This window comes from Phoca vitulina, unplaced genomic scaffold, assembly GCF_004348235.1.
Source record: "Phoca vitulina isolate PV1807 unplaced genomic scaffold, GSC_HSeal_1.0 scaffold64, whole genome shotgun sequence".
NCBI lineage: Eukaryota > Metazoa > Chordata > Mammalia > Carnivora > Phocidae > Phoca > Phoca vitulina.
Window position 1 is genome coordinate 1619052 of NW_022589767.1, and position 21838 is coordinate 1640889.

At 45.2% G+C, this 21838-nt stretch overlaps 1 protein-coding gene across 7 annotated transcripts in view; it reads right to left on the reverse strand.

Moving 5' to 3' along the window:
• Positions 1-284: 284 nt before the first annotated feature.
• The window catches only part of DUSP16 (dual specificity phosphatase 16), a 176195-nt gene continuing 154641 nt past the window's right edge, over positions 285-21838 (reverse strand). For all 7 annotated transcript variants that reach the window (XM_032391798.1, XM_032391792.1, XM_032391794.1 and 4 more), the window contains 3 exons: positions 15011-15170; positions 9651-9774; positions 285-7782 (listed from right to left, as the gene is read on the reverse strand). In XM_032391798.1, coding sequence (XP_032247689.1) covers positions 6597-7782; positions 9651-9774; positions 15011-15170 — 1470 coding nt within the window. In that variant the 3' untranslated portion in view covers positions 285-6596. The remainder of the gene's footprint in view (positions 7783-9650; positions 9775-15010; positions 15171-21838) is intronic.

Consider the following 21838-nt stretch of genomic DNA (forward strand, 5'->3'; position numbering starts at 1 on the left):
AGCCTGGTGATGGGTATTAAGGAGGGCACGTTCTGCATGGAGCACTGGGTGTTGTACGCAAACAATGAATCATGGAACACTACACCAAAAACTAATGATGTAATGTAAAAAAAATTTTAAAAAAAAGGATGAGAATAACTTACGTTTGGGTCCTAAGTAGCGAGGCTGCTCATTACTGGGTAGAAGCAGAGAAGAACAATAGGCAAATTCAATATTTTTTTTAAAGAATTCTAGTGCGTTATGGCGTGGGGGGTGGTTTTGCAACATCGTCAACTTGGCTGAGCTGGACTGTTTGCTGCAGTCCCGTTCGTTTCTGGTTAGGCCTGGCCACGAGAGCCATCTGCGTGAGGTTTGGAAGTGGACAGAAAGCTGCAGCTTTGCTCCATCACCGGAGGTCGCCGACGTCAGGCCCTGCTGCACCTCAGGCTCGCGTTCGCGGACGGCTGCCGGCCTCACGGCTCCCCTGGCTCCCGCAGAACCCTGCCTTCGGCTCTTCCAAATCGCGGGCCAGGTACGAATCGAGCTGCTCCTGTAGGCCCTCTGCGGCAGGAGGCCGCAGCTTCGAGAAGAGGGCAGGCCAGCGTGGGTCCTGGCGAGAGGCGGACGCCGGTTCCAGCGGCTTGCTCGCGGGCTCCAGCCGTCCCGGCCATCCCTTCTTTCCCGACCGCCTGCCCGGTGACTTCATGTGCACCAGCAACAGCTCGACTGGGGCTCTCTTAGCAGCACCTGTAATGAAGTGCTCGAAGTCAGTCCTTTAACGCCCCCGTCCCTGATTCTGTGTCATTCCTGGTGCTTCTGCTCCAACTGAACCCTGGCTGGTAACATGGCGCTACCAGCCCTTTCCGGCCTCAGATTTTTACATTTTCTGGCAGATTCTGGGAATCTGAGTGATGTCCTATTTGAAGAGCTCATTCTGCTGAATCTCTGTTGCTTAATGCCTGGTGACCTATCTGGACCCTCTAGGAGCTTCGGGGACAAAGAGGCAGCCTGGTGTTGTAGGGGGCCCTGGCTGTAGATTTCCAGCCTCGACCTTTGGCAGATGCCTTCATTTCCCTGAGCCTGTTTCCACCTCCCTGTGTGTGAGCTGGTCTGGATGGGCTCTCGGGCCCCTTCCGGCTCAAAGATTCCACTTCTGTGACTCTGGCAACACCTTTACCTGTTGTCTCTGAGCAGTGGCCCTGCGTTTCAGAAGTGACTTTAAGTTCTGAGCTCCCAACAGAGCTTGTTTCCTTCTTTTTGTTAATTAGAAATTAGAAAGTGTCCAGTGGCTCCCTTCTTTTGAGCACCAGTTTTGCTAATCTATTGCTCTATGCATCTGTATTACGGACACTGTCAAACAGGCCCCTATAACCGCAGTGTCCTTGTTTGACTCAAAGTGGATGTTGGTGGAAGCGGGCCTTCACCCCGTGTCATGTGTGCACGTCAGTTTACAGGGACTGAATTGTGGGGTTAAGAGCCAGTGAGAATGTAGATTCCATGAGAGCCTATATAATTTGACAGATGTCATGTCTTTGTTTCCCTTAATGTTCTGTCCTTCTTAGGAATGTAATTTATATTCTCCGCAGAGTATTTGAAGAAGTGAATTCTGAGGACTCCATAGCCTGAGATACAGGAGGGCACTCAAGGAATGAGGTGGGGCTTTTCGTTCGTTAAAATCTCCTCTGGGTATTTCTTTGCTCTTTCCGCCGACATATGAAGAAGGTACGTTATGGGTATTCCAAACATGCTGTTTCCAAGGTTACATAAACTAATGGCCCTGGGGGACTGACATGTGCCCCTGCTTCTGTGGAGCTGTGGAACTTACTTAGCTTTGGCATTTCCCTTACCAAGTCCCAAGGCAAAACCAGGAATCTGCAGCAATGGAAGCTGGGAGCAAACATGGATTAAGATTCTAGGGTGAGTGAAATTTTGTCTTCCCGATTTGTTTATACCTCAGCTTAAACCCAGACATACAGTACTCAGTAGGAAACTACTTAAAATGTTGCTATTAAAGATTGAAGGGTAGAGTGAAGTGACAGTTTTTCCTCTTGGGGATGTCGTAGGTGTAAATTGTTCTTCATGCCAAGAGAAAGAATTTGCTCTTCTTTCCCCTGCCCTCCTATTCCTCAGTTAAGAGCTGCGTAGCGCCCCAGGGGAGAGGTCACTGCTGTTGACTAACGTACAGTAAGGAACACTGAATTTCTTGTACACACACAAGGCGTGTCGCTTCCATTCAAATGGCCCGATTCCAGAGGGGAAGGGTGACCAGATAACTTCTTTATTCACATGCCTCAAACCAAAAAAATAAAAATTCTTGGCAACTATACCTAGTTGCTTCCCAGTCTAACCAGCATCTCCTGTGGTGCGCTGATGCGTGTCCATTACTGTTAGAAATTTGTGCGTTATCCGTGTCGATATAAAGCCTGATGGAATTTACTAAGGACTCCCATTTTCTTCACCAGTCAAGGCATCTTCTTACTGCGACCCTTTATTTTTATTATGTACAGTGAGCGGGATTCACGCTCAAAGCTTTGGTGAACCAAGTACTTTAATTTCAGCCTTTGAAACTGTCGCAATTCCCTTGAGCAGAGAGAACCCAGAGCACGGCTGCACTCACCCTCTGCAAGCCACCCTGCTGGCCTGGGACACTGCTCCCGCGAGGTCACAGCCTGCATTTCCCGTGCGACAGCGGTTCCACGGGCTTTACTGTTTTAGCTAGAACCAAAGGAATGAAACTGGTTTTTACATAAACCCCATTTGATGCCTGTGCACATAAACTGCAACAATGGGACTGACTTGTAAACATCTTCCAAGACAGTGATGTCATTTTCCAGTTGATTTCACAATACTTTAAAGATATAACCGAGTATAATTATGCTGTACAAGGATGAATGGGCCCCACGGAATGCTAGAAATAACTCACTTCCCTCTTCCATTTATAGATGCAGGAAAGTAATATTCAGAGAAAAGCACCTAGACAAATGTTACTGGATCTAAAACATTTCTGCGTGGTGTCAGAAAACAAAACCAGACAGTATTTAAAATGACAGGGACAGCTTTTAGAAGTTTGTCACCTAGTCCCAGTATGTACACCATTCCCTTGCCATCTCTACCTTCCTTGTTTCCCCTTAGCCTGAGCCCTGCTCTAATTTTCATTGTCAGACCCAAACTAGTCCTCCAGCACTAGCCTGCTCTTACTGGTCTCTAAGAGGTCCCCAAATCTGTGCGCTTAAGTCGTAAGTGGCTTGACCTTCAGGACTTCCCAAGATCTGCACCTCCTCATCTGAAGCCTCTCACTGAACACCTGCTCGCACATGCCGCCTTCCGTCTCTGGAGGCAGACGTATTCGACACTGCCTTTCCTCTTGTGCCCCTTGCCCACCTCCGGTTCTTTGCAAGGTCCTGGCCAAGGCAGCTCTTCTAGTCTTGGCTCACCCAGTACCATCCTTCTTGCTTTTAAATTTTCTTAAATTTAACTTCAACTCGGAAGCCTGTCCCAACCAACTTAAATGACGTCACCTGTGATTCTCATCGTTATTCCAGGGTAATATGCTTTTATGAAGCATATTTATTTATGGAGGTAAATGCTTATTCCTTTGATGCACAGAACTCTCTGACAGACTGATGAGACTAAGCTCCTAGTGTCATATATAAGCAGAAGGGTCATGAAGATGTACATGGCAAGGATGGAGAACAGATCTAGGACTAGTCCCCATTTTTCCTACAAGAATTATAAAACCATTTACATATTCCATTAGAATGTGCCATGACTGTGCATCTGGTCTCTCTTCTTCCTACCCTATGCTCATTCTCGATTCAGTCAGCCAGCAGATATTTACCGTATCTAGGGTTCTCCACTGTAGTGTGCATCTGGGATACGCGCTAAGAACGGAGGCCAGCCGGGCACTGTTAGCCAAGGCGCCGTTGTTTCGTGGGCTGATGGCGCACATACCATGTCTGATGCCCTCAGCGCTTTATTTTGAGCTAAGATCCCTTCGACACGGGAACAGCGGGACGGGTTCCACCGCGGCCTCCTTGTGCAACTCGGATGTTGCTCTTCCCGCCAACCAGTTGCAAGGAGAGGTCCTTTCTCATTTATGTATAAACAGGTACCAGTTTTGATTTTATTTCATATTAACATACATGAACATCAAAATGAGAAATGCACAATTTAACCATTCAACAGCATCTTACTCCAAAAGAACACTATATTCATAATAAACATTTATACAGTCTTTCCACCTCCCTTTACAAATGTCCTAAACCATTGTCCAGCCTTTCTCACACGAAGTCTAGTTTTGCTCTTTAGAAATCCCCGTTCAGTGTCACGCTGACAGACCCCAGGGCGTCCCCTACGCCTCCATGGAGAGAGCAGCCCACCCGCCCACGCTGCGGCAGTCTGGGCCCGGGAACCGTGTACCTGACATGTGCAATCCAGGACGACGGCTGTAGGGCAGGACTACCTCACAGTCACGGTGGGGAAGGGGACCATGGCCAGGAGCCTGGGACATACTTAACACTGGAGCTCTTGCTTTCCCTTCCTAAAATGTTCCACGGTTGTGACCAGACTCTGGAAGGAGTGAGCTCTTCCACGCTTGGTGTATACGTAACACCTCAAAAATGACTCCGTGACACCTTGAAATGTCTGATTACATCCCCAAGTTAAATGTACGTAGAAAAACTACCTCGGCTCATTGAATAGAACTTTTCCCACACAGTAACACCGAGCTCCCTATGCAGTGTCCTCTCTTCCCGCCTTCCTTTTACACCCGGCTCACAGCACATTATTTGTGTACAAGCAGTTATGTTACGTGACGCTCGGAATCATCACGAGCAAGTGTGTTCTGAATCATGTCATTCGTTCTGTGCTGGTTTCAGCAGTCATCATAGGAAACATGAAGTCACATCCTAGTCGAAGGACTATCCATTTCTCGAACACAGAAAAACCTGAGATATGAGTCAGCAACTGGCTACACTTACAGTAAAGAACAATGACATCACCCCCCCACACACACACAAAAAAGCTGCTGACGTGAATTAAGGCTTCAAAAGAGGACCATACTGTAGCTGACAAGACTCAAGCCAGGAAGTTCAAAAGCAGATATGTACTAATCACTTGTGTACTTGTTCCAATCGACTCCTATTTTCAGCTGCCAGGACTGATTCCATACAGTGATTGTAGGTCAAAGACTGAGAGGCCACCTTGGTCCCGCTCCATTTTGATATGTCCCTTCTACTAAAAAAAATGCCGGGGATAGCTTCTGAGAACAGCTTGGCTGTGGCTTTCCACTCTGCTCACACGAAACAAAATGCTGCCCCCTTCCCCTCACCTGCCTATACGGTTGTATTCTGAACCCTCCTCACGGAACTAGCTTCTCAGCCCTATTAGTAAATCGGAAAGTCTGAGGAAATTACAGAACTACCTCCCTCATCACACGCTCAGGGGAACAAAACCATTGAGAAAAAGGAGTTTCCTGCCTCTCCTTAACGATTTTAATTCTTTACTCTTTCCAGAGCTTTTCTCCCTCTTGGTAGTTTCCTTGAAAAGTCTACCTGTTAGGTTTTTACAGAATGTATCTGTGCAAAGAAACCGAAATGGAAAAAAAATCTACTTTGGCTGAGAACTTAAAAGTACTGCTGTTCTGCTACCAACCCAAATAAATTCACATCTGGCTTCAACCAAGTTCATCTTTATTTAAAGGATTAACAAGCCCATTTGGAACAATTCTTTGATTTACATGGAGGGAGGTAGACAGACTTGTTTAGCCTCCCGACCTACCTTAAATCATCATGCGGCCAGATCTCTGGCCATTCAATTGACTCCTAGATGGTTTCCCTTCTCTTCATCAAGCTGAGAAGAAAAAACTAACCACCTCCATCCAGGCCCACCTGGAAATTTGTGCAGAGACGGTCTGAATTGGTCTGCAAAGTGTGACTAGCTACCTACCTATTCACAATGCCTAGAAGACAGGCTACCAGACTTGGTAGTGGTGAAAGCCCCGACTTTCAGTCTGAGGTACTGGGTTTGCTCTGAAGTTGACCTTGGCAAGGCCCCTAACGGTCTGTGCAGCAGAATGCGGCTCGCAGTGCTCGGCTGCCACGTGAGCTTGGAGGTGCGAATCCGCTTTGGATGGGATCGTTTCTCTTGCGTTTACCATGAGGTTCTGTCCCTGATGGGGTCTACCCGCCCAACCCACGAGCTGGCTCAGTCTCAGCGCTAAGGTGCACTACGGAAGGGGCCGGACAGAGACTAGTACTCGAGATCTCTTGTAGCACAACACGGAAACGGGAGGGTATTTTGTCCTCCAACACCAAATCAAACTGGATTCAGTAAAAACGAGAGGATGTGCAATGCGCTGCGTACAATTTTTCATCTGTCTAGGAGGAAATCTAGCATCTGCCCTTCCACTCTTGTTGAGAAAGAGTAGCTGACCTCTCAAGTGCAGACGTTGAGAGAACAGCTGTGTTGATCCATCTTTTGCTTTTACACCATAGCTCCATTTTCCAAAAATATATATGTATGTACATATATATATTTCAGATTTACAGGGAATATTTTTTTTTTTTTTTTGTGAACAAGAGAAATATTGTCCATAGAAGTCCCAAGTGTCTTCCTTCTCAGGAGACCTCAATGATTTCCATGCTGCCTGAAAAGCTGGACTGGCTGCCCACTTTGCCCAGTTCTTCCCGTGACCTGTTCTCCGACATGATGCTCTCACCAAATTCCATCTGGCAGCTTCTGCGTTTGAACTGCTTTTCGAAGGGGCTCTCTTCGTGCCAGCTCCGCCGGGAGTCGGCTCGGTCACTTGGCTTCTGCCGCCTGCGCACGGAGTAGCCCTGGTCGCCGCAGGTGGGCAGCTGGCTGCAGCTGTAGGCCGAGTAGCTGGCGCTGCCCCCGTAGACGGCCGAGGCCGAGTAGAAGTGAGAGGGCTCCGTGGCAAAATACCAGCTGTTGGGCAAGGAAGGGGCGGAGGTCTGGGGAGCCAAGATATCCGAGTGCCAGCCCTTGAGGCCCAGGCCGGCGGCAGACTTGGCGAGGGGTTGCTGGCTGGTGGCCAGGCCAAGAAGGAAGCTGGGATGGCAGTTGTCCTCCACGCTCCCGCTCCGGTGCAGCGGCGAGCAGAGGGGCCGCGGGCCGGTCCCGCCGACGCCGGGTCGAACTGAGTGCACTCGCTTGCCCTGGCCATCGGAAGGCCTGGCCGGCTGAGGCTTCTTGGGGAGGCTGGCTTCCTCCTTACCTGGGCTGCTTTCCGGGCTCTGCTCCGATACTTCCTCAACCGGGGAGAATTGGCAGAGCTTGCTGGTCCCCTCCAGAGTCGTGGAAGGTTTGTAGTATTCCAGAGCGTCTTCTGAGGAGGAGAAACCATGCAAGGAGGCCGCCACGCTGGCTGAGTACGAGACGGATTTGATGTCCAGAGAGAAGGAGCGCTTGAGCTTACTGCTGTCTTCGAGCTTGCCCGAGGGCAGGTGGAGCCCGCTGAGCGCCTGGACCAGCGGCCCGTCCTCCACCAGCGAGGGCTGTGTGCTGGGCGCGCTGGGCGCGCTGGCCGGGGGCGCGGGCCCTTGCCCTGCCGCCTCTGAGGTAGCAGAGTTGGCCCAGGGTGGACCGAGGCACATCGCGCTCTTCTGTCCACCCTCGGAGACCACGGGGACAGGTTCGTTCGGCTTCTCCAGGTGCAGCAGCTTGAGTTTGCTCTTTGGCCCTGATGCGCCAGTCGGGTTCTTAATCTTCTTCTCATAGTCCAGGAGTTGGCCCAGAAAATTGAAGTTTGGAGAGATAGTAGGTCTTTTTTCTTTCACAAATCTATGTAGAGAGGAAAGACACAAAAATCTTGACTTTTGCAACTACACTTTATCTTAAAAACAGCTAGAAAATAGAAATATTAAGTGAATAAATAAGGAATTATTAGAGCCTCCCGTAAATACCTATGGAAGATGACTGGTATGAAAGTTCAGGGAGACATACAACATGTCCCTGGAGCATGCTAGAAAGAGAAGGGCCAGGCCCCCAAAGCTCTAGTTTTAGCCTTCTTATTTTCAAGGACCCAGAGTTTCCAATGCAACTGGCAAGCGAGGATTCTGTGCTCACCCCCGGGGCCTCACCCCCCCAACCCCCGCGCTGGTGCCACCATCAGACATACAGGGTAACGGCCACTCTCCACAGCTTTCCCAGTATCGTGCCTCTCAAAGTCCCCACAGTCACTTCCTCAGAACATTTCATGTTTTAATTAATGACCAGAAAAGGAGGTTATCAGATGACCAGAGCACCAAAGCACACACTCGAGTTCCTTCTCTTTGTCTTCAAATGACAGAGTCATCAGCTATCAGGTGGCCTGAGTGTGCTAAGCACTGGGCTAATGCATTAGACAGAGTATTATCTCATTCAGTCCCCAAACCTACCCCGTGTCAGGTGGGTGGATTACCCCCATCATATAAGGGACACAAGGTCCTTACTTAAGTGACTTGCCCAAAATCACACAGCTGGGATTCAAAACCAGGCCTAATGTCTGGGTCCACTTTTGTAAACACTGTGTAAAAAAGAATCATCAAGGGGTAAAAACTAGTAATAAATAGCTTTTATATCTGATTGTGGAAACACAGACTCTTAGAGATAGTAGACAAATTCTTCAGTGGCTCCTGACCTTCATGGACACTCCTCAGAAGATGCAGGAGTGCAACTACACTGAAGATTTGCATTTGAATATGGAAGGAGAAAAATCACAAACTCCTTGGAAATCAAGTAACCTAAAGCAAAGTAATGAAGCCAGAAACATCTGGCCCCACAATAACAAGTATAAACGTAGGGTCCGCATACTAAGACTTGGTAACATGACAGAAGAGTGCCTTTCCTTCCGGTTTCTACATGGTGTCGGAAGACCTGTAGGGAGAAAAGCCTGACTGGGGGACAAGGGAACTGATGCAGACCAAGGCAGCACCCTTCTCCAGGCTCGCTCCTCGAATGAGAAGCTGCTCAGGTAGCTCATTTCTTTCCAGATCTTCCAATTTGAGAAAGAAGTCCAATTGTTACAACAGGCCTGCTTCCTGCATCTGTACGTACTGGCTCTTTATCACCTGGAAACCACCCACCTCTACCCACTAAGCACCCAGGGGCCTCTGATCACCCACTGCACAAACTCCGGTCCCGTGCATGCCTGCCACTTGCCTGCCCTCCACTTGGCCCAAGGGTCAGGGGAGCAATCCAGTCAAAATGCAGAAATCTGGACAACTCTAGAATGTAGGACATTTTACTCGGTGAACCGATTTTGACAGTTATTTGCTCTTGGCTTTTTCCTCACAGTGACAGAGGCACAAAGCTTGAAGCAGAAGGAGGAATTCTGTAATGGGTATTCTGCTGGAGCTTTTTTCCTCATATGTACTTCCCCAACTAGGAAAAGATATAAACTTACTAAATAGGATGGTGATCTGTTCAGATTCGTTGTTCATGAAAATTAAAAAGTAGCTGAGGAGGAATCTGACACATGTTCAGGTGGAATTCATGCTAACTTACAAAAGTGCATTCTTCTCTGGTCTTTGAAAAACCATTTAAAAATCCAGTCACCTGTAAGGCATGTAACTAGAACAGTCCTGATTTGCTTTAATTTGGGTACCTGCCCTCCTCACCCTTCAGGTCAAATGAAAAGCCCGTTGCACAAGACGCGTGCCGGCCCTCACCTGTAAGCTTCGTCTAAGGACATGTCCATCCTCTTCATGATGTAGGCGATGGCGATGGTGGCTGAGCGAGAGATGCCTGCTAAGCAGTGCACCAGGACACGCCCGTTGGAGGCCTTGGCTTTCTCTGCAGGAGTCAAATTCAAGAAGGGTCACTAAGAACAACCGTGGTCAACAGTGAGATCTTGCGGTCATGTACCTCCTTTCATCCGATAACTCAAAGTAAATCTCATCTACTTACATACTGTTCCTTTCAATAGTTTCTTAGGGAGATAAAGGAAGATCACTTCCCCACCATTTACATTCAGGACAAGGAAGGGCCAGACGTGTTAGTCAGCAACGACTCCCTAACTCAAGCTCACTTCTTAGTGCATTTCCCAGTGGGCTTTTTTTTTACATTATTTTTTCATTTTAATAACTTTCCCTGGGTATAAATCCTACATTATGATGACATGATTCTACTTGTTTAGTGTGGAAAACTGCAGAATACAGAGAAGCGTAAAGAAAATAACCTCTCAAATCCGAAGATGTAGCTAGTATTTTGTTTACCCATGTTGTCTGGCACTTCAACTTTTTTCTGGTTAGGAAGAGTAAACTTTTTTTTGTTTAGACAGAATTTTCAGTTTTGAGATATAACTGACTTGTAACATTGTATTTCAGTATAATGATTTGCTACATATAGGAGGTATGAAATTTTAAAAAATACTTTCTCATTTCAAACATATGTGACATACATCACTAATTGAAAAAGCAGGAGGGTGGACTTCATCACCATATCGCATCAGAAAGCAAGAAGATGCCAGGTCAAGCTACTTTTAAAATGCTGACTCACAGACCCTATCTTCCTATAGTTTCCTGTTTTGACTTTTCTGTACATCATAAAGTGGCTCGACTTTATTTGCTAAATTTAAGAAGAAAACCACGTATATGCTATGAATCGGGTTTAGCAGCTCACGTTAGCAAGGACCAAGGGAACTTGAACCTTTTCTGGATATCCAGGAGTTCCTGACTGCATCATGTCTATTCCACATGACATGGCAGGACTTTTGGACACTTTGTTAGAACCAAGAACATTCAACCCAACAGTGCTGCCATCTTTCCCTGTCGAGGGGCTTTACAAGTTACTTGTAGGAGTAAGTTGCCCCACGCCGCCTGGAAGCTACTAACATTTTGCCGGTACCAGGACCGCCTCCGTTCTAAACGACGACATGCGTGCTTACCAGTGAGCCACTGCCACGGGGCTCAATTCTTCCCTTTTCACTCCTGCTTTAGCTGACACCAGCAAAAGTTACCAAACCTTGTATTACAGTTCCTGTAATTAACAGATATCCTGGGAATCTGCTCTGGCAGCTGAATAATAATACGAGGCCACTCCAGTCTCACTGCTTCTGTTGTAAGTATTACAAATTCCTAATGTAGATGATTTATTATTCATTGTGTACAAAACACATAGGACTTTTGGATAGTATATGAATAAGCAACTTTCCTCTAGGTAGTGAAGTCAAACACAATGAAACAGTAACAAATGAATATAAATTCTTCTTGAAACAAAGAAATATATAATATACAACGTGATAATATATAAACCCACGTACATAAAGTGCCATGCCTTCCTGGGCCCGTACCGTTCTCTTCCTTTTCTCAACTATACAGTCGTCAGCCTACACTAATCTTAGTATTTCCCCTTTTGCCTAGGCTGCTAAGAAGCTCAAAGCTGAGATTTTTTACTCAATTTCAATAGGTAACTGTAATTCAGATTTTACTGTACCTTTTCTAGCCCCATATTACTTGGTTCTTGCCCTTTGATCCTGTTTTAATGTGTATGTGTGTAATGTGTGTATCTTTTGATCCCAGTCTCATACTGTAAGCTGCTTTAAATTCTTATTGGAAGTAGGCTGGGTTTCAATTTTTTAAACTTTATTTTTTAGTTAGAGAGTGTGTGTGCACTCAAGTGGGGGGGTGGAGCAGCGGGGAGTTGGAGGGGAGGTGGGGTGGGGGAGAGGGAGAACCTTAAGCAGGCTCCATGCCCAGCACAGAGCCTGATGGGGCTCCATCTCACGACCCTGAGATCATGACCTGAGCCGAAATCAAGAGTCAAGACGCTGAACGACTGAGCCACCCAGGCGCCCCTCAAATTTTTTTTAAATGTTGACAATATTCTCTCAATTATTTAAAATAGTTATCTCAAAACAAGACTATAAGGACTTAGGAGGATCTTGCTTCTACCTCAGAGGGCTTCACAGTGGGCATATATTATGCACCCAGTACATACTGGCTGGCTGGCTAATACATACCTTTAAAAAGCAATCTTTATAAAAAATGTGAAAAGGGTTGGAAGGAAATAAAACAATGATGATAACAGACGTGTTAGGATGTTGAGGTTATAGGTTTCCTTTTCTCTTTCTCGAATATTCTGCATTGTACTTACGTTGCTTTTACAATCACGACACTTTTGAGGATGTATTTTAGAAATCTGAGGGGCGCCTGGGTGGCTCAGTCTTGATTTTAGCTCAGGTCATGATCTCAGAGTTGTGGGATCAAGCCCCGTAGGCTCAGCGCTCGGCGGGATTCTCTCTCTCTCCCTCTGCTGTACCCCTCCCCACCCCATGCGTGCAGGCTCTCTCTAAAATAAATAAATAAATCTTAAAAAAAAAAAAAAAAGTATTACATTGGATTGGGGTTCTGCTCTTGGGAGAAATGAGTGCCAAAGGGAGTCTTAAAGCAAAGGAGGTCACATGCCCAGGGACCTGGCAAAGAGAAGGGAAAGGTGTGCGAGGCGGCCGTGCAGGGGGACCCAACAGGTGGCTGTGGCACACATGTCGTGGGGCAGGGGGGTCACCAGAAAGGAGGTGTCAAAGGTGGGGAGCAGGTGCTGCAGGGTCTGGGAACATTAGGCTAAGGACCGCAGGTTGCTGAACAGGGAACAGCAAAAGCACTGACGGTGACAAGTGGAAAGAAGAAAGGCAGGCTGTCACTACAGCAGTTCAGGAATAAAAATCTAGGACAAAAAGGGGCAGAGAGGATAACAAACGAAAAAGGTAAGGGGGAGCCAGTGAGGATGAGACGTTATAAAGGCCAAAAATAAAGAAGCAATAATTGAGCTCACTGAGGACAGCTCTAAGGAAAACCAAAAGAACTTCTCAGATGATCATTTGTAAAACTACTAAAGAACCAATTATGAATTAGGCACTTTGCAAGGTATTCTCCATCCGTTATCTATTTTAATCCTCACAATATCCCTCTAAAGTACACACACTATCTTCAGTTTCCAGGTCAGGAAACGGAGAAACTTACCCCAAATCACTTAACTAGTAACCAAGGAAGGCAGGGCCCAAATACAGTTTGGCTCCAAAGTACCTGCCCTGAGTCACCCCCCGTGCGGCCTGAGCGCAAACCCAAGAGGCGGGGCAGGAGCCGAGGGTAGGGTGAGGAGGGAGAGGGCCGGAGGGGCAGCCAGCCGGGACCGGGCATCTCGAGAGTGTCCCGCAGTCCCAGGCAACCCCAGCTCACTGCTGCCCGTGTGAACTAGAAATAAAGACAAAACTCCAGAACACCTGAGTCCTTCCAACAAACCCAGAAACTTACTTGAAATTTATCTCAGTAATAAAAAGACAAAACCCCCACAAGCCTGCAAGTCACTCAGCCCTGGTACGGGGGCAGTCTTCCCACTGCGCGCCCTGACAGGACGGACCACGGCAGAGAGCACGGCAGAGGCCAGCAACCACCGTGACCCCGCTGGACGCCCTGAATTACCTGGAGGGGTGGGGGAACGGTGACTCTAGTAAACAGGGACGAGCAAGTGAAATACTGGGAAGTATAAATATTTTCAGATATTACTAATAAATTAGAATAGCATTTGGGTGTGCTTAACCAAGCTGAAACATGGTAAATTCCTTCTGTCTGAATTAAGTGGCAGGATGACCCCAATATCTCTCAGGAGAGAAGCAAGCAAGCTGGGGCAAAGTTATTCATATTCTCTCTTTTCTGCTAACCCTCCTAAAGCTCAGACATTATGATGAGTTCTCTTCTAAATAGATCCTGAAATTGCACTTTTAGCTGAATCTAGAGCCAAATGTCTTTGGATTGACAGGACATGCAATAGGAACATTAACTGTAAGTGTTACCTTCTAAAGAGGCAAAAACTGAATGATACACTGAATACTTCCTAGAAATACAACGGTGGGGGTGATTCATTTGGGAGTTCTGTTTGTGAATATTATAATGTGAATTATCTTCTCTAAAGCCTTTTATCTTCTGATGTTTCAAAGAATGCATCCTAATTAAAGATGAAAACTTTTGGCAATCTGGAATCTTGAAGGAAAAAAAAAAAGGGAGAACTGTTTTGGAATTACTCAAAGTTCCAAAAGCATTATCTAGAAATTCCTCTCACAGATGAAAAGGTATAGTTGAAGGGCTTAATGTACTTAATTTCACATTTTAAAAGGAACTAGTTCTTTTTTAATTACAGTAACGAATTCAGAGTAATTAATTATGGGGTAGAATGCACACGCTTCTGTGACTAGACGAAGAAAACATCAAAAACTTCTCACATGGAACATCAGGAGTGAAGCTCATCATGCTGCTCAAGAGCGAACAGCGTATCTCCCCTGTTCAGCCACTCTCCACTAAAACTGCATTTCAAATACACATCACCAGTTTACCACAGAAGACCTGATCCTGAGGCGCCACAGTGTCACCAAGCCCCTGCAGCTAGGAGTCGGGAGGCTCCAAGACTGACTGGCCAGCAAGCAGAACACAGCACAGGGCAGATCAGAGCCTGCCACAACCAACCCCAAGGACGTGAGTGAGTGAGTGAGTGAGTGTGTGTGTGTGTGTGTGTGTGTTGGAATTTTATTAGATCCCATACTACTTGAAATTATTGGCAAGCGAACTGAGGCTTACAAATCTCGTGACATAAAGGCTTTAAATGTAATGATATGTGTTTTCACAGGATTTGACTTTTCTCTGGGGAGAACATAGCGAGGTAAAAACAGTTTAAGGAATGCCACCAAGGTTTCCAAAAGTCTTTTATAGGATTTGAAAAAATGGCTAAAATTTAATCCCAGAAGTTTAAGTGATTTTCAAACACTTGCAAATACACAATCACAGATCCCATCAGGCTTAACCTTGGTAGTGTTAAGGTAGCTGGAATGTCACAGGGCAGTCCCTCAGGAACAGCATGGCACACACGTCACCTCGGCCACTGAATAAGATAAGCAGCATCATGTGTTGTTCCTAGACTTATGAAATCTCTGAACATAGGCCCCTTTTCTCTCCAGAGAGAAAAAGGGAGGGAGGTAAAGGGTGCACCTGCACATGAGACTATAACCCAGACGACTTGTAATACTACCGGAGCTACTTACCAATGAAATCCACTGATTTGTCCAACCATGGCAAAATCTTCTCACAAAAGCTGTCATTCACAGGCACTCGCAGGAAGTGAGACTCGGGGATAAAGTCAGGCTTAGGACAGGTATTGCTGGCATTTAACACATAACCAATCCCATTCTGTTGCATCAGCTCCTATGGAGGGAAAGAGCAATTAAAGTGATTAACATACCAGCACAATCATTTTGGAAGAGTAAAAGTTTAATGGTAACAATTACTAGTTTCCTTGAAATCAGAGTTAATTCAATCGGTGAAATCCAAAAACCTAGCACAGGGACATTTAGAGACTTTAGTTTAAAGCAGAATTGTTTTTAAGGGCAAAAAAAAGGCTGTGTAAAATAGTATGCTTGAAGGGATGCCTGGGTGGCTCAGTAGGCTGAGCATCTGACTCTTGGTTTCAGCTCAGGTCATGATTTCAGGGTCATGAGATCGAGCCCGCCGGTGTTAGGCTCCCCAATCAGCAGGGGGTCTGCCTGCGATTCTCTCCCGCTGCCCCCCCCCCCACTCTCTCGCATGCATGTGCCCCCCCCCCCCCCCCCAAATAAGTAAATCTTGAAAATAAAATATGCTTGAAGATCACGCATCATTAATATAATCAACTCTGTTATCTTCATTACTGAGAAGTGGAAGAACACAAAATAAAACCATGACAGTTTACTATGACTTTATAGAGTATAGGCACACAAAACAAGAACATTTTCTTCCCAAACGGAACATGCTGGTTGTTCTCAAAGATAAAGTCCTAGGCAGTCTTGTGGCTCTGAATACTCTCTTTAAAAGACTGAATCTATTGCCTTTGCTTTAATTATCAGTTCTACACACTGACAACTTTTAAATATACATTCTCTTTAATTTCCCACCCATCTTTCCAACTACCTACTGGGTATCTCTGTTTGTATGTTTCTCAGGCCCTTCAAACTCACAATGTCAGAAACTCAACAAATTATATCTCTCTGTAACCCGAAGTTGGTTTATGGTAATACCATCTACTCAGACACTTGAGCTAGAAAATATGATCGTGTCATTTCTCTTCCTTCACGACCCCCATCCAAATGGTTGCCAGATCCTTTTGGTATCCCTCTCCCATTTGTCCTCTCCTCTCTGTTCCCTGTCACTGCTCAGTCAGTGGGCAGCCACAACAAAAAAGCCACCAGGGAGCTCTTGAAGTTGTGATGCTTCATCTCTAAACCATATGCTGAACAAAATCCAGAGTAATCTTTCTTATAACCAAACATGGGCTAAGTGCTCTGCCCACACTTTAATGTTGTGTGGCCACCTGCTCTTGTCCAAATCCCCCAATGTCACATGTACACCCAGCCCTCCCTGCTGCCGTTCACACCACTCCTGTGCTTCGTAGGCCCTGTTCCTCTTCCTGGTCACTCTCGTCCACTTTTCCGGCTTTGATGAAATTAACTTTACCGAAATTAGCTCCTTCCACTGACGCATAATTCACCATTCCATTCTCTGCCCTTCCAAAGTACTTTGTTCACCGAGCACACTGTTGTAATGAGCAGATAATTCTTGTCTCTCCTATTAAGTAATGAAGTAGTGAGATCTTGGACTGATTCGCACTTGTTTTTCTACCTTCAGCACCAGGTACCTAGTTGTACTCAATACGTGTTTGTTCAACCGACAGCCTGTCTACCATTTTCCAGGCAAGCCTACACAACCCCACTTCCTTTAGTTCGAAATGTTCTAAGCCTGAAATAATTCTCTTTTAAGCAACTCTGGTCCTTTATTCCCTTTCTTGGAATGGTACCTCCTCTACAAATGTTTTCCAACTACCTGAGAGAGAGTTGGTCATTTTCTTCCTATTTTCCCTCCTGAAATATGCCAATTCCCTAAACCTCTTCGTTTACCACATCTGGCACAATAAATACATTTTACATAAAAGGTAGACTTAATAAATCCAAGTCATGTATGCGACCCTCTCTCAACTAGGAGATGATAATGTCAAGAAAGAGCTTTGGGAACCAGGTGAGTTTCCTGGAGTGACCCACTGACCCTGGTGCTGTGCCCGAGCCCCAGTCTTCTCATGCTCTCGTTTGCTCCTGGGAGGTTCACAATCAGGCGGGGAAGATCTTAATGGTGTGTACTACAACTTTTCAGCTTTTGCACATGTAGCAAAGGTCACATTTGTTTTTCCACGCTGAGATTACTACCATTCGATCAACCACAGTTATCTCCCATGTAAGCACAGCAACGGGTCACTGGAGTTAAGGAGCCTTTCAGGCCTTTCTTGCAATGGTCCTTAAAGGAATCATTTTATAGGTCTTTCTCCTATCCACCAACAGGACTACAAATTAAAAGTGAAGGGAGGTAGTTACATCACTTTCCACCCAATTCAGTAATGAAGACCTAGAAGTTTCAGAAGATAACAGGCAGTTCTCACTAAAGACAAAACATGTTACAAGTCTATAATGACTGTCAAACTTGATTTCCCCATAGAAAGAGTAATATACTTCTCACAAGTAATATACTTCTCACAATATACTTCTCATAACCTACAGTTTACAGAAATGGCCACTGAACCTAAATTCAATCAAAAAATATTTGTTGAGGGGCACCTGGGTGGCTCAGTCGTTAAGCGTCTGCCTTCGGCTCAGGTCATGATCCCAGAGTCCTGGGATTGAGCCCTGCATCGGGCTCCCGGCTCAGTGGGGAGCCTGCTTCTCCCTCTGACCCTCTCCTCTCTCAGGCTGTTTCTCACTAACTCTCTCTAATAAATAAATAAAACAAAATCTTTTTAAAAAATGGGGAAACTGAGGTTTGGAGAGGTTGCATGTTTGCCAAGTCACACAGCTAGCAAGTGGTATAGAGTCCAATTCAAATCCAAGTACATTCATCTCCAGAATCTGTCCTGAGTCGCCATGCTCTCATGCAAGTTAGATGGAGCAACAAGGTAACTAGCCTACATACACACATCCTTTTTAACTAAATGAAGTAATATAAAGTTTAACTTCATTCTTTATGCCCTTTTCAACTATCGCTAATAAATTAGAAAGTAAAAGGGCACCACTCTGGCCATGAGCTTCTGCGAGGAGGCTTTCCGAGCCAGCAACTCAGGACACAGGTGAGGAGATGCAGTCAAGGTGTTTCTGTCGCCCTCTGCTTTCCCTTACTGTTCTGGCCGCTGCAGCCGCAGGCATCACGGTGCTGGCCTCCGGGCCGCGTTGACATTGGCATCTACCGCTGCACGGTGAGGACAGGCTGCCAGCGTGCCCAGTCCCTGCCCTCGTGCTCACAGCTGCCACACACCCAGCGCAGCAACCCCTCGACGCTGGACACAGCGGACACATGAAAAGGATGCCCTTCGATAAGCCAAGCTCACAATGCTGTTGTAGCTCAATAAAGTATTTTTCACTTAGAAAACAATGTACCATAATAGATGCATTTAAGGAGTTGCTTTGTGGGGTTTTTTAAGGTTTTTTTGGGGGGGGGCAGTAATCTCTACACCCAATGTGGGGCTTGAACTCATGACCCTGAGATAAGAGTCACATGCTCTTCTGACTGAGCCCGCCGGATGCCCCAGCAGTTTTACTTTTAAACAACTGGCAAAAGGCAGAAAGGGGAAAAAGGCATTAATGTATTAAAACGGAGTGATGGTAAAATAATTTAAACACAAAATGAGAAAAAAGGAAATGATCTCAGTGATAAACATAACTTGATTTATAAAAATTTTACAGCAAAAAAAAATCTACTTAGATCAATTATCAGTTATTCCCCGAAATTCTTTTTGTAATAAAATAGGACTTGATCAAACATGGCCAATTTTGAAATCAAAGAGGCAAACAAAAAAATCCTAAAATGTTACCATGTAAAATTTAAATATGATTTGGCTACTAAATTAAACACAAAACATAATCTGGATTGGCAGTTACTACATCAGTGAAAAAGTTAGTTAAAGGAGGAAATCATTAAAAATGATACATATACACTCGAAACATTTTAATTTAAAACAAATAAATACAGGGGCGCCTGGGTGGCTCAGTCGTTAAGCGTCTGCCTTCGGCTCAGGTCATGATCCCAGTGTTCTGGGATCGAGCCCCGCATCAGGCTTCCTGCTCCGCAGGTAGTCTGCTTCTCCCTCTCCCACTCCCCCTGCTTGTGTTCCCTCTCTCGCTGTGTCTCTCTCTGTCAAATAAATAAATAAATAAATAAATAGAATAAAAAAGAAAACAAATAAATACATTAATTCACTAATTTCTGATGCAGGACCATGCTTTGTTTTTTTTTGGTAGGAGTTAGCTGATTGGCATTCTTAAGCAAATCACAACCAAATGCATCTACTACTTAGAGTTTCCATTTCTTTGAAGAAGAGCAAAAACTTGTAGAACATCAGTACAGAATCCTGGATTATGACCCCCGGGTATTTTACAGTTGCTAGTTCTGCCCTAGTTTAGACAGAAAAAATATAAAGCAATTTGTTCTTCCGGAATCTTCCCGAAACATTTACCTCAGGTCATAGAAAAACAACTCTCTTCATTCCCTCATTCATATTTCATGGGTGTATGTAATATTTTAATTGATGTGCACAATTATAATAACAAGGCCACTGGCCTAAACAGGTCTGAAAACAAACACAGTGCCTCCTGGTAAGCATCCTGTCCCAGTGGGAGTAGTAGACACGCCTCAGCAAAGCGCCTCCTGCTCGCCACAGGCGGGCGGCACCTGTTGGGCCTCAGGGTTGAGATGGCGGTGAATCTCTGAGGTCTGAAGTTTCATGTAGCTATACACACTATTAACTTGCTCTCCTGCTTATTTTTACAAATGTACATATACGTGGCTGAGAGGGCATCTTAGTCAATGTTTCTGACTAGAACTGGGATGGAACTATAATTGTGAAGAATGGGTCTGTTTTACAGAATGATTGCTTTTATTCACAGATGAATGTCAATGACTTCTTACTATGTTATAAAGAGATATTTATGGAATTCATTCTGTTTTTAGTATGTTGTATAAAACATACACAACTGAATATTACTCTGTCCCATAATTAAACATCACAGTCCGTAAGCTTCCAGAGGACACTTGTTATGCTGTTTAATATTTAGCTCAACTTTGCGCTAAGTCTGCTAACATATGCTTTCTACTGACAAAATAATCTTCCCTGGCCTACAAATATCCTTCCAACACCTTGGCCTCTCAGTTCTTTGAACTTCCCACCTTGACCACTCACTGAGACCTGGTCTGGTCTCGGTCATTGCCAACAACCAGCAACCAGCCCTAATCTCGACCTTACACACCCCACTCTTGGACTGTCCCTCTTCTCCTTCTGGCTTGCTGTCTCTGATACCACCACTCTCGGAATCCTTCGATTCCCCAGGATCTACACGTCGCTGATCCCACCTCCTCTTCTCTCTGTCCTTCATCCTCATGTCGTCTGCCTGCCTTGCTCAAGTGAAATTCTGCAGTCAGTCATGATAAACCACTTCCCGCATCCACCCTCCTTTGTCCCACTATGGCTTCTTCACACTCACTCGGCAAGACTGCAGCTCCGGGTAAATCTAGTGCTCCGCCTGGTCTGCATCTGTACCACCCATGCAGCTGAACACAGCCCGGGAAAAATGCTCCACAATGCTGCTCAGATTCGCATCGATTCACGCTCCTCAGCAATCATTTTATTTCCCTAGTCCCTTCACTTTCCCTCTCTCCTAGACGCCATTCCACCCCTTTCCCTTTTTCTTCAAATGCTCTATGTATCCCTTTATCCTCACTCTCAGTCAATGGATGATCTTGTTTCCTGTGACACTGAAAAATGTGAAACAGAAGCAAATCTGTATAAATTTCCACTAACTACATTTACCTTTCTAGCAGCACATGCACCTGTATGCTCGGCCTTCCCCTCCTGCGGCACAGATGAACTCAGTGTGGCAGGAATAATTAAAAGTCTATGGGTACTGGCCCCAGAAAAACCAGAGCACCACCCAGCACGTTATCATTCATGACCTGCATGATCTTGGACAGGTTGTGTAATCTCACTCAGCTTTAGTTTCCTCATCTGTAAAATAGGGCTAATGATGTCTATTTTGTAAAGCTATATGAGGACAAAATAACTGGCACATAATATAAGAGTCTCATTAAACGTTCATTCCCTTACTTTGTCTTAATTTAAAAAATAGCTTGTGGGAATGTAAATTGGTATAGATACTATGTTAAGCAGTATGGAGGTTCCTCAAAATATCAGAAATAAAACTACCGTATGGTCCAACAAGTCCACTTCTAAGTATATATCTGCAGGAAATGAAAACACTAACTTGAAGAGATATATGCACCCCCATGTTCACTGCAGCATTATTTAGTCAAGATATGGAAGCAGCCGAGGTGGCTCACCGACTGATGAATGGATAAAGATGTGGTATATGTACACAATGCAGTGTTACTCAGCCATAAGAAAAGAATGAGATCTTGCCATCTGCAACAACACGGATGAACCCTGAGGACATTATGCCAAGTGAAATAAGTCAGAGGAAGACAAATACTGTATGATATCACATGTGGAATCTAAAGGAATCTAATCTACTCACAGATACAGAGAACATATTGGGGGGGATGGGTGAAGGTGGTCAGAAGGGACAAACTTCCAGTAATAAAATAAATCACTACAGCATAGTGGCTGTAGTTCATAATTCTGTATTGTATATTTGAAAGTTGCTAAGAGTTCTCATCACAAGAAAAAAAATTATAACTGTGTGGGACAGAAGTTAACTAGACTTATTGTGATCATTTTATAATATATACAAATATCAAATCATGTTGTATACTTGAAACTTTATATATGTCAATTACATCTCATTAAAAAA